The sequence below is a fragment of the Pristiophorus japonicus genome, chromosome 20, assembly GCF_044704955.1.
Source record: "Pristiophorus japonicus isolate sPriJap1 chromosome 20, sPriJap1.hap1, whole genome shotgun sequence".
Lineage (NCBI taxonomy): Eukaryota > Metazoa > Chordata > Chondrichthyes > Pristiophoridae > Pristiophorus > Pristiophorus japonicus.
Genome location: NC_091996.1, coordinates 27,211,483 through 27,224,739, shown reverse-complemented (window position 1 = coordinate 27,224,739; position 13,257 = coordinate 27,211,483). Strand labels below are relative to the sequence as shown.

At 40.9% G+C, this 13,257-nt stretch overlaps 1 protein-coding gene across 5 annotated transcripts in view; it reads left to right on the top strand.

Annotated features, from left to right (window-relative positions):
- pbx3b (pre-B-cell leukemia homeobox 3b) overlaps positions 1–13,257 on the top strand; it is a 180,981-nt gene that overhangs the window by 150,034 nt on the left and 17,690 nt on the right. For all 5 annotated transcript variants that reach the window (XM_070862636.1, XM_070862639.1, XM_070862637.1 and 2 more), the window contains exon 5: positions 9,928–10,063. In XM_070862636.1, coding sequence (XP_070718737.1) covers positions 9,928–10,063 — 136 coding nt within the window. The remainder of the gene's footprint in view (positions 1–9,927; positions 10,064–13,257) is intronic.

Here is a 13,257-nt window from a genome sequence, read left to right as displayed (position 1 = left end):
TTTTTTTTGCTGTAACTTGATTTTTCTGGTGTATCTTTTTAGTTGCAAATATGGCCATTTAATTTGTGCCAGTGTAAGTGAGTTAGTTCGGTTTTTTAATTTGGCCAGAAAAAAAGTTGTACTAAACTAACTTAGGGCAGTGTATGTGTCCACTTTTGTCTGCACAGAAAGACCTTACTTACAGTTTAGGAATCGGCGCAAGTAACAACATTTCAAGCACTCCCAAGCATCAAACAAAGCACAAGCAGTACTAACCATTCAATAAAAACTAAAGAACTGATGTAAATAATTAAATGAACAAATAAAGAGCTGAAGTAAATCCTACCTTCAACTAAACTCGGCATGGCTGACCGTGTGGGAGTCCCTTCGGCCTGGGATAGGGGAGGGAGAACGCAGCTGCCGACTTTCAACCCCTTTCAGGTGGGAACTTTTTCCCTTTTTGGCCATTTTTCGGGTTTTTGGTCGGGCTTTAAAAACGGTAGCCTGAAATCTGGCAGAGGCATGGGGCTTCGGCTCCCGCGCGTGAGGGACTACTCCATTTAGCCCCGAAAGGAGTTCGGAGATCGGACTGCCTTGGGCAAGTGTGGAAGGACACAGAGGTCCAGCGCAACACACAGCACTATGATTCTAAGCATCTTTGCACACTGACATCTTCAAAGAGCTTCACACACAAATTATTTGTAATACAACCTAACTGCATGTTGATGGTTATTTATTAATACACGGGATGGGATGTAGGTTAAGCACATGGCTGTCACTGTATATATGCTTCTTTAACATGACAAGACCGCCACTCAACCAAACGAACGCAAAGCCAGCCCAGCATGGCAAGCGACGTCGCTACACGACAAGCTATCCTTGGTCCAAACCACTAGACTGCAGCCAAAGACGACCAACCTCTCCCCCCCCCTCTCTCTTGCCCCGATCAAAACTCAGTCGCACTAACCTGTTTCTTGCAGCCCTCAGCGGCCGGCCTGTGCGGCAGACCATTCGGCCTGGGATAGGGATTGGACGCGTTCTGCAGGCATCACAATCATGGGACGGAGCTACTCCGCGTGCGCGACTGCTCTACTGCGCATGCGCGCAGCTGCCGGCACTGTTATCAGCGCAGAGCTGTAGGTCTGCTCCCCACGAGGAGCGCCACGCCAGGATCTGGGACACACAGCAGAGCGGCCAGAATCGTGAGTTAGTTTTTGGGTGCCCTTTCCAGCGATGCACCGAAAAAAGGGGTTGGGGAAATTGGGCCCAAACATTGGGAAGACCAAAACCATTTGTGTTCAGCATCAGTCACAAACTCCGATCCCTCACCGCTGATTCCATCTCCCTCCCTGGCCACTGTCTCAGGCTGAATCAGACTGTTTCCAACCTCGGCGTCCTATTTGACCCTGAACTGAGTTTCCAAATCCATATCAGCCATGATCTAATAGAATGACGAAATAGGCTCGAGTGGCTGAATGAGCTATGTTCCCATATCCTTTCCATCGCAAAGACTGCCTACTTCCACCTCAATAACATCGCCTGTCTGTGCCTGCCCCAGCTCACCTACTGATGAAACACCCATCCATGTATTTTTGCCTCCAGACTTGACTATTCCAATGCTCTCCTGGCTAGTGTTTCTTAATCCATCCTCTATGAACTGGAGCTTCTAAAAAGTGAGAGATGTTGGGAAGTTGAGGGTGAGGAATATTCTTGGAAGTTTGTCAGAATATCACTCCTGATCCACTGAATTTCAAGAATTTCTTTTTTGAATTAGTTCTTATAAAAATAGTGATGTGAACGGCTGTGGAAATTGTGTAGTGATTTAAAATGTTCATCTTGGATGAGCATGTTTCATTGCAATTTGTTCCTTCAAGCTTTGCAGATCTTAGTAAACGCTAACAATTTGAATGCTGAACATTATGGAGCGTAGCTCTAATTACCTCAAAAGAGTGAGAAAGAAGTTAGTAATTGCCACATATACTTGAAGGAGCTGAATATGTGGCAACACAAATGGGGAGGTTTCAGACATCACTTAGTCATGTGACCTGACGACACAAATTGACAGCAATCTGAACAATTCACAAACGAGTAAAAGTTAATATTTCTTAAAAAGTGTACTTTTACAGCGTGTTCATTTATAAAAAAAATAGTTTAGGCAATTGAACCGTATCCTTGTGTTTATATTACTTCTGTACTGAACTTGATTAAGGTGGATATTTTAGGGTGCATGCATTGGAATTCCACAATGGGTTTAAAATGTCCCCCGGGGGAATCCTTGGATCTCTGGAGTACTTTGTAAACCTACACGGAGTTGATTTAAATGTTCACAGAGTGCAGACACTGCCATCCGCACTTCTCTAAACATTTAAAATGTTAACTCCTGGGAGAGGCACTTGGTGCAGGCGTGTAACCAAGCATGCTCCAAGTTCTCTCCTGGGCAGGAGAATTGGAGTTCCAGCCAGCCAGTGTAAATAGGAACTGATACTAAAGCCAACAGTCTGAGACCAGGAGCGACAGCATGAATGCAGCATTAAACATTAAACTGCAATTTCTAAAGCTAGCTTTGCACAGTGAAATAATTACTGCATTCCAATAAAAAAAGGCAGCACTATTCCTACAGCGCAGACTAAACCATTCTGTTATAGAATCTAAACACTAAAATATATTTATTATAAACCTTTTACCCCCTGCGTATTTCTTGTATTTTTGATTCCTGAGCTGCTTATGTCCCGTTTACGTGTTTTGAGCAAATTCTTTCATGTGCACAAGAATTGTGAGGCATTGTTTTGGAAAACAAGCTACGTCAGTTGTTTCAGATTTTAAAAGTATATATTAGAAAGTAATTTTCTTTGAACAGAAGAGAGAAAGAAGAAAAGAAAAATCACCCACCACCCCAACTAGAGTATAGAAAATAGTACTATCCATACAGACTGTGCGCACGCGAGAAGGGAAATGTGACCAGAAAAAGGGGCTTTCCACTTGAGGGTACAGGTTCCAGTTCAGATGTCATTTCAAAGATAGGGTCCAAAAAATAAGTTATATCCTGGCAAAAATAGTTTTAAATATTATTAGTTCATCTGAAGTTTCTGGAGCTGATGAAGCTTCATCGAGTGGTTTGCAGCTGCAGGTCACAGAATGGTGATGCCCAAATCAACAGTGTGTGATGTACATAACAAATTGAATATATTATTGATAGAAGCATGGGATAAAAATACATCCTGATACTAGTGCACTTCTCTAAATTGAGAAAAAGTCAGAGGTTAAAATTAATTTTCAAAACGCACAAACATCAAACACACGTCTCAAACATAGCTTGTCTAAAGATCGAAACATATATTTATATGCCACTTTTCATGCCCTCAGGACATTCCTAAGTGCTTCACATCCAATAAATTACTTTTGAAGTATAGTCATTGAATTTTTTTAGGAAAACGTGGCAGCCATGTTGTGCACAGCAAAGTCGCACAAACCGAAATTAGATGAATGATCAGTTCATCTGTTTTGGTGCTGTTGGTTGAGCGATGTTGGCCAGGATAACTGGAAAACTCCCTTGCACTTCGAAAAAATGTGATGGGAATGTTTTGCATTTGAACAGGCACACAGCATCACTTGACAATGCAGCACGCTCTTCGTACTGCACTCAAGTATCGGCCAAGATTCTGTGGTGAATTCCTGGAGTGGGAATTGAACTCGCTCTTCCAGCTTAATGGTGAGAGTGCTACCAGTAAGCCAAGCTGACACTCTAAAGCAGACCCGAACCTCTTCTCACTTGCTGCGCACAGTCCACATGTATCTCCTCTGATAGAATGCAAACCCAGGAGACGAGTAACCAATTATTGTGCAGGAAAATGCGAGCTCCGGAACCTGAATATAAGAACAGTTTCTTTCTCCAAATGGTGAGAAAAATGCTGAATTTCTATCCACCATCCTATCAGGCAGTCCATTCCAAATCCTAACCACTCGTTGCGTGAAAAAGCTTTTCCTCATGTCGCTTCTGGTTCTTTTGCCAATTACCTTATATCTGTGCCCTCTCGTTATCGACCCTTCAACCATTGGAAACAGTTTCTCTTTATTTATTCTATCTAAACCCTTCATGATTTTAAACACCTCTATCAAATCACCGCTCTTAACCATCTCTGCTCCAAAGAGAACAACCCCATCTTCTCTAGTCTATCCTTTCTTGATGATTCTGAATAAATGGCTGGATATAATAATAAAGGGATATTAAGGGAATCATGGGGATAGTGCAGGAAAGTGGAGTTGAGGCAGAAGATCAGCCATGATTTCATTGAATGGAGGAGCAGGCTCAAGGGGCCGAATGGCCTACTCCTGCTCCTAATTCTTATCTTCTTAATAAAAACCATTTTCAGCTCTCATATTTCAAAAACAAATTCCAATCTCAACATATTTGGACTTAATTTCAATGATTTCCAAAGGCCATGTCTATGTTCTTTGCATTGCCGAAGAAGAGAAGGAAGAGTATAGTACTTTTTTATAGATAAAAGGGCGAGAACTAAATCGTTGTGCTTTTGCACTTGCAAATGATAAATTGATTTTGCATAGTTCCATTTATAGTTCAATGTACTAATTTTAAATGGAATGGCTTCTTCATCTCCGATGTGTTCACATTCAATCACAAATTCAGACCTCAGCAGCAGAGTTTCCCACTAACTGATCTCCCCCACCACAACATTACAAGGTGAAGTTCTCCTCGAAGAAGATTGTGCACAACAGCACTGTTATAGTCACCGTTACAAGCACCTGCATTTGAAAGCCTTGGTCACACTGGTGTAACTCAGTTTTAAACTGCAGATCAAGATCTCTGCTGGTTTGTTGCATGTACAGATTGTCTTAATGCAGCACACCTTGCACCTGTAGACAGTTAGAGGCTGAAACAAAGTGAAGTAATTTCATTGGCAGCCAGGTCATCTGCAGGTGTGGTAAATTATAATACTGTAATTAGAAACAGTTGGAAGACGTCTTTAGAGAATTTGGATAACTTTATACAAGTTAAATTGAGCAGATGTGCATTTTAAAAGTGATTTATTCAAAGGGGAGAGTGCGTAAACAAGGCAATAAGAGTGGTCACACAATAGAGAGATGAATGTTACCCCAGGGAGATTCTGTGTGCTGTGCTGGAGTGAGCATTCATCGTACCACTGCAGAGAAACCAAAGGGGTAATGCACTGTGGGAATGATGCAGCATTCCGTAGTATGGCACCCTCCATCTCATCTCCCCAGAGTCACAGAAAAAGCAATCCTGAATGGCACAAGAACAAGTGTCTCCATAGGCACATTGCCTCTTTGGTCATAGTGGAGTCAAGAGTCCCACAGAAAAGCTGTTGACATGAATATATTTTTAGCATGATGCAGGTCCTAGACTGAAAGCCTCAGCTTACACTTGCCCGAAAGTATGTTACATAAGGACAAAAGAAATAGAAACAGGAGTAGGCCATACAGCCCCTCGAGTCTGCTCCGCCATTCAATAAGATCATGGCTGATCTGATCATGGACTCAGCTCCACTTCCCCGCCCGCTCCCCATGACCCCTTATCGTTTAAGAAACTGTCTATTTCTGTCTTAAATTTATTCAATGTCCCAGCTTCCACAGCTCTCTGAGGCAGTGAATTCCACAGATTTACAACCCTCAGAGAAGAAATTTCTCCTCATCTCTGTTTTAAATGAGCAGCCCCTTATTCTAAGATCATGCCTCTAGTTCTAGTCTCCCCCATCAGTGGAAACATCCTCTCTGCATCTACCTGGTCAAGCCCCCTCATAATCTTATACGTTTCGATAAGATCACCTCTCATTCTTCTGAATTCCAATGAGTAGAGGCCCAACCTACGCAGTCTTTCCTCATAAGTCAATTCCCTCATCACTGGAATCAACCTAGTGAACCTTCTCTGACCTGCCTCCAAAGCAAGTATATCCTTTCGTAAATATGGAAACCAAAACTGCACGCAATATTCCAGGTGTGGCCTCACCAATACCTTATATAGCTGTAGTAAGACTTCCCTGCTTTTATACTCCATCCCCTTTGCAATAAAGGCCAAGATACCATTGGCCTTCCAGATCACTTGCTGTACCTGCATACTATCCTTTTGTGTTTCATGCACAAGTACCCCCAGGTCCCGCAGTACTGCGGCACTTTGCAATTTTTCTCCATTTAAATAATAACTTGCTCTTTGATTTTTTTCTGGCAAAGTGCATGACCTCACACTTTCCAACATTATACTCCATCTGCCAAATTTTTGCCCACTCACTTAGCCTGTCTATGTCCTTTTGCAGATTTTTTGTGTCCTCCTCACACATTGCTTTTCTTTGCACATCTTTGTATCGTCAGAAAACTTGGCTATGTTACACTCAGTCCCTTCTTCCAAGTCGTTAATATAGATTGTGAATTGTTTGCAGAATATAGGCCCCTATTTTCCCCAGGATTGGCGTCCAGCGATTTTTCTGACGTGGGGCATTTCTAAGTTTCCCCAATGTTTGGGCGCTGACGTCGACTACCAGCGCCAGAATTTTTAGCGCCATATATTCTGGCATGGTGTATAATAAAAAGCTGATTACGTGCCGTTTCTGGCCATTAAGGCCACTTTCCCCACCACCGTTTTTTTTTGAAAGCCGTACATAGACAAATTGAAGATCGTTTGTAAAAACCCTACCTTCACTTCAAGAAATCGGTGCTGGCCCACTCCTATCCCTGGCCAAAGGTCCTTCACGTAAGACAGTGCAACATATTCCAGGCACATTGATAAGAATCAGTGAATTATATTAAAGACTGGACATTGAATTTTCTTTTTAAATAGTCTCCCTTAAATTTTCAATGTTTTAATACAATGTTGCAATGCTTAGGTTGACCTGAATAAACAATATTTTAAGAGATACTTTATTAGTGTAAAAATGTTTTTATCCACTAGAATTGGGTCTGACCGACCACATAAGTATGTTTACTACCTTGTATTGAAGCCTACCTAATGACAACTTGATTCCCAATAGGATGTTCTTACCGATTAAAATTAATAATTTGTTGATTGGTGTAGACCTTATTAGAATCTCTAAAATGTCTGGACTCTCTGTAGTAGTTATTGCAAAGAGCCTGGTCAAATATGAATTGACCATAATACTTGTGCGCTAAATTGAATCCCGCCTAAATGGGTCTGTTTGTTGGTGCCACCAGGCTCCGACCATTCATTAACTGTCTCAAATTGGGTTACATTTGTAAATCCCGGCTTTACAAGATTACATACTAGTACCAAGGTGTTCATGGATCTTGACTTGTTCTGGGTCACTGATACTTGCACCATGGTCCTGCGTTGCCTATATCAGTGATCCAGAACAAGTCAGGATCCATATACACCTTAGTATTGGAACATGTCCTGTTTCATTTAAACTTACAGGTTACAAGGAAGGAGGCCATTTGGCCTGTCGAATCCGTGACATAATCCAAAAAGATTTTATAGTGCTGGATTAAAAAAATAATGTGCAGGATTCAGGTTAAAAGTCCAAAATAAATATGTTTATTAAATATTTGTACAGCACAGTTATACTTAGCTTAACATAACTTATCTTTTAACTTTAATAACTATAATAAATTTCGTGTCAAACTTTTAAATGAACAACCAAACAAACAAGCCATCTATCCTCCCCCTTAGTGCTGTGCGCCACTCCTGCCTCTGCTGATGTCGCTACCCCTGCGGGTGTCTGTTGTTGCAGACTTCTGCTTCCTCGCCACCCACCCCAAGGTTTTTTCTGTTTTCTTTCTGATGGCGCTTTTCTTGTTGTTGGGTTACTTTGGGGACAGAGCTAACGTGTGTCATTGTGGAAGGTCCAGGTTCCTCCGGAATCATCCTCAGCCTGTGGATCAACCTCTGACTTTGGTCTGGGGGTTAGAATGTTTGTGGCAGCAATGACAGCCTGGGTGTGCCACCTTATTGCTGCTACTACCTCTGTCATCTGTCCCGACAGTCTTGCCACCTCTAATGACAGTCCCGCAATTTCTCCCCTTACCTCACCCATTCCTCCAGCCAGTGTTGCTACTTCATCTTTCCGTCCTGCTAATTCTACTCTCGCCCCACCGAAGGGTTCCAGGAGCAATCTCGTTAGTTGGATGTTCTCCCCACTCATCCCCATGAGATGTCCTATGTTCTCTGCATTCTGTGTTTCTGCTTCAGCTCTCCCTTCCACCCTCCTCCGACGTCTCACAGGTGTGGTTTGCTGCGACACACTGGGACCCGCAGCCTCAGACGACACACCTAGAAATGTCCCGTCGGTTGATTCGCTCAGGAAAGGGTTTGGAATCCTCGAGGGGTTCACCATCTCCAATTCCTGTCTAACCATCTCGGTATCGGAATCTTCCTGCTGCCCTTCATTCTCCTGATGTAGAATATCTAGAACGGCGATTTCCTGAACATGCTCTTCTTCTGCCTCAGGTGCGCCTTCTGTCTCCTCCTGATGCGCAACATCTGCAAAACATAACTGAGATGCTTGGTTAGCAGTAGGGAGGAAGGAGAAGTGTAGCCAGCACACGCAGTACGTAACATTTAGCCAACCCAGACTGTGCAATTTGCAGGGCTTACCCTCTCTTGGTAAACTGGACCAGCTTCCGTGTTGATGGTTGGTCTTCTCCTGTAAGATTCAATCATTGACGCTATCCTCTGCTCCACGGCTGTTTGTTGTAGCCTACTTGCCTGACCTCCTCTAGTTTATGACCGTTCTCGGTTGATCTGTGACACCATTTTCTGCAAAGATGCAAATGGAACTTTTTAGGAGAGAGGATCCTTCTGCACCCGCACGCATACACACACAAATCACATTTACAGACGTTATTGCAGCGCATAAATATAAATGTAAATAAAAATATTACTTACAGTCCCTGCTTGTCCAAGGTCCGGCCACTTCTGTTTGAGCTGTGCACCGCTTCTTGGGGTAATGGACATTGCATTAAACTACTGCAACCTGGTCCCAAATGTTTGCGAGTACAGAGGATTTAAGTTTATTTTTACCGAAGCTCGCTTTGTTTTCAAGAACTTCCCATCTACTCTCAATTATGTCTACCAGGGGCTCAATTTCTTCCGCGAGAAATCTCTTGGCCTTTACAGCTTCCCCTTCTCCGTCTCTGACCCTTTTGCCTTCTCTGCGGCCTTCCCTTGCATCCATCTTCTGATTGAAGCTGTATCTCCTATCTGCTAATCCATCTCTCACCAACAGATTCTCACTGGTGATCCAGACAGACCCTACATGTGCTGAAAGTTTTTCACAGCGCATGCACAGAGTTTTTTTTTTCTGCGCAGTGAGTGGTTACTTTTTAAAAAAAATTTAAGCGCATGAGCAGTGAATTTTCGGCACATATTGTTACCTCCGCCCCCAGAGATGGACTTGGGTAGCGTGGCACTATAAATGGCTTTCAGATCGGGGAGACTAGTGTTTTTTTTCCTGGCGCTGACGGTGGTGAGAAAAACATGCATACAGGTAAGTGGATGCCAGAAATCTTTGGGGAAAATAGGGGCCCTAAAGAGGTGCCAGTTGTATTGGCTGTCTTTGAATATCTGATGATGTGTCTTCAGTTACATTCGGAGATATGCCTAGGTGCAGTTTAATGGTTCTTTTCTGATCCATTATCTTTGAGGTATTGTTCATTGGTTTTTCTTTTACCAGTTGGTTGGTATTTTTTGCATCACTGGACTTTTGGCTTTTTAGCTAAAAATGTAGATATAAAAACTGTTGCAAATACTTTCAAAATGAGTGTTGATTCTGCATTGTGTATTAAAGCAGAAATGGGAAAAATAGGAAATATACTTTTAAATGATTTATTCAAATGTAATGATTCATGATTTATCCATTTATTTTCTTTTTGAAGATAAGGTGTGAAGAATATGCCAAATTTAAAATTGGTAAATACAATTGCTTATTTAGGAGAAAAATCAAAATCTCTCTCTCACATTTTCAGACGAAAACGACGCAATTTCAGCAAACAAGCAACAGAAGTCTTGAACGAGTATTTTTACTCGCATCTCAGCAATCCATATCCCAGTGAAGAAGCCAAAGAAGAGCTGGCAAAGAAGTGCAGCATCACAGTATCACAGGTGAGTTGCAACTTCTGAATTTAGTCCAAAGGAAAATTCCACCTCTAAATTAAATATAGGAAGACGGATGGGAAAAATGGCTTATAAACCTTTATTATATAATAGGTTTTGTATTGAAAATCTTTATATTCAACATGATGCTTCAAATTCAACCGTAGTGGTATGGATTAGGTATAGTGGCTGATGTTTTCTGTTAGAAGAAATCTGTTCACAATCTATAAAATTGATGGTTGAGTTGCTATTTGTTTAAGTTGGTTCATTCTCTGACTTAGTATTACAATGGACTAGATGAAAAAATAGTCAGCAATTAGCAAAAAATGTAAATTTGCAAAAGATATTGAGTAATGATTGACTGTTTTTCATGAAGCAAATATTTTCAATTATGCAAAACAATTGCAAATTACTGACATTAATTGAATATCGCATAAAAATGTAAATATTTATGAAGCACAAAAATCATAACGTTGTGCAATGAATTGGCCATCCCTAAAGCTCCTGAAATAAATGTTCACAGTGTGGAAATGTGTTCCTGTGTAAAATAGCAATATGGTCCAGTTGGTTTTGTTTTACTTGTGGAATTCATGCTGCATATCAACTAATTTCTGCCTTTATACAAGATGACTAATCTGGGAAGTGAAGTTTAAAAATATATATATTTAGAGACTCAATTGTTCAGGTATTGGGGCTGAGATTTATTTTCTGCAGGCCACCCAATCACTGCATCTAACGTGCCCCACCTGCAGTTAAAAGAAATCACAGAATCTTACAATACAGAAGAAGGCCATTTGGCTCGTTGTGCCTGTGAAAGAGCTGTCCAAATGGACAGACTTTTTCCCAAAAAGAGCTCACCTCACCAGTGGCTCGTGGAACTAGTTGTCATCTTTAGCTCTGTGTCATGATGTAACTGCACAGAAATACATGCTGATATTTACTGTTCAGTCCATGCTTTTCACTTCATACAACAGCATGTAAGTGAGGCATTTCGGACACATTTAGTGCTTTACCGCAGTAATGTCAGACACTACTTCTAACGCAGGAAGGTTAACTTTTAATTCCATACTGTGACGAGCCACTAATTTATTTCTGTATGTTTATACTGAGATTCGCAAAGTTCATGTTTGCTATGTGACACTTTGGTAAATTTATTTGAGGATCAGGCAGAATTGTAAATGCAATACTTAATTCCTGTTTTGGGGTTTTTCAAGATGGTGGTCAATCACCCTATTGGAGAGTTGATGAAAGAGGACATACTAAACCTACATTTCCTTGCAAAACAATCTCCGTTAACGTAACAGATTTTTCTTTAAATTACACACGCAAAAAATTAAAAATAATAAGGTAAATCAATGATATAAATCAAATATGTCAGAGACATCGTGAAACATGATTTGTGTTTCCACTTGTGAGACTGACCATAATTCATTTGTGACTTTGTCGCTCATGAGTTATCCAGTCAGCCTCACTTGTGGACATATAAATCATATTTTACGACTGGGCATGACACCTACTCTATTTATACCTATCAAGGTGCTTGCTAGGTGTTATGGGTATTGGGCTTGCTTCTAAACTCAGAATGATGGAATGTGTTGGTTCGGGTGACACAAACCGTGATCCTGGACGACTCTGAGTCTTGCGTATCAATATTCCAGCTCATAATATATTTAAAGCGGTGTGGCTGAGGGTTAAATGGAATGTGCTTTAACTATTCATGGCTTCTGTTCTATTTTTGACATAATGATCAACTTAACCTCTAGAGGAACTTTCAGAGGCATAATTAGAAACGGGCTTGAGGTTTGCTAATTAATTAATATTATTCCAATTGTTTCAACTAGGGTTTGAAAAAAGGTCATCTGTAAAAAGATGTGCTGAAAAGTTAATTCCTGCTGAGTGACTAACTGATTTCTATTAAATTTTATTCATTAATCTTGAGTATTTGCTTAATAGAAGGGTATGTGAAATTGTGCAGTTTATTTGGTTGGGCTCTCCATAAGCTACTATTTGCAAAGAAGCTTTTGAAAAGTGCATTCAAACCAGAGTATAAGTCTGTTAATGGGAGCACTTGCTGACAAGGAAATTATTTGCTTAAGCTAAATGCTGTTGGAGAATGTTTTGGTGTCAAAGACAAAGTTTCTTAGAAATTAATATTCCTATTAAGAGGGTGCCTATTAACTGTGCGCTGTGTTCATATAACTTTCACATCCGTGGAATCGACTATGCTGAAAAGTAGAACTGGTTTCTCAAGTATTTGGCAAGAAATCAAATTCAATCAATAAACAACCAACAATAAAACTTTGTACTTCATCTGCCTCAGGTAATTTATGATGATGAAAAGAGCAAACTTGCTGGAACAGCAACTGGTGTATAAGTGGATGGATGTCATTGTCTCTGGTTATAATGGAAATCTAGACATCTTCTGCATCTGGTGGTATTGATTTCTGAAAAGGAAAAACTGGATGTAAAATGTTAACTAGTACAAGTGCATGCAGCTTGGGTGTTGTTAAAAAAGTGTATAAGTTCTTAGGTTAGTAACAAATGTCCTTTACATCCTGTTGAATTTACTGGTCTCATAAGAACATAAGAAATAGGAGCAGGAATAGGCCATTTGGCCCTCGAGCCTGCTCCACCATTCAATAAGATCATGTCTGATCTGATCTTGGCCTCAACTCCACTTCCCCGCCCGCTCCTCATAACCCTTGACTCACTTATTAACCTTTCTTGATTCCCTCAATTGAAGGCTGTGATTTTGATTAAGGAATATTTAATTTCTGATAAACAGATGACACACGATGAATTTTTAAGCACAACTATATCCTCTTGCACTAGCTGTGCAGAATACCAGTTCAAATAACAGTGGTGGAAGTGTGAACTCTGTATTCTACTCGACTTCGGACTAAAAACATTCGGTTCTCAGACTTAGAAAATTCTCGTTTGCAGAAGTGAAGAAATATCGCTATACTTATAAAAACATAAACTAGAGCAGCAATGTAGCAAAGATAGCAGGAGTCTTTCTCTCAAGTAAGTGATCATAGTAAGAGAGTCCCAGAGTACCATGTCACTCTAATCTGCCAGCTGTGGTTAGTAGCAGTTTACTTGATGGAGAGGATTACAAAGGTAAGCTGCTATGGTAAGGGAAAACTAATGTTTGGGGCCATCCACCACCACCATTTCTTTCAATAAAAAATTGCATCGTGGAT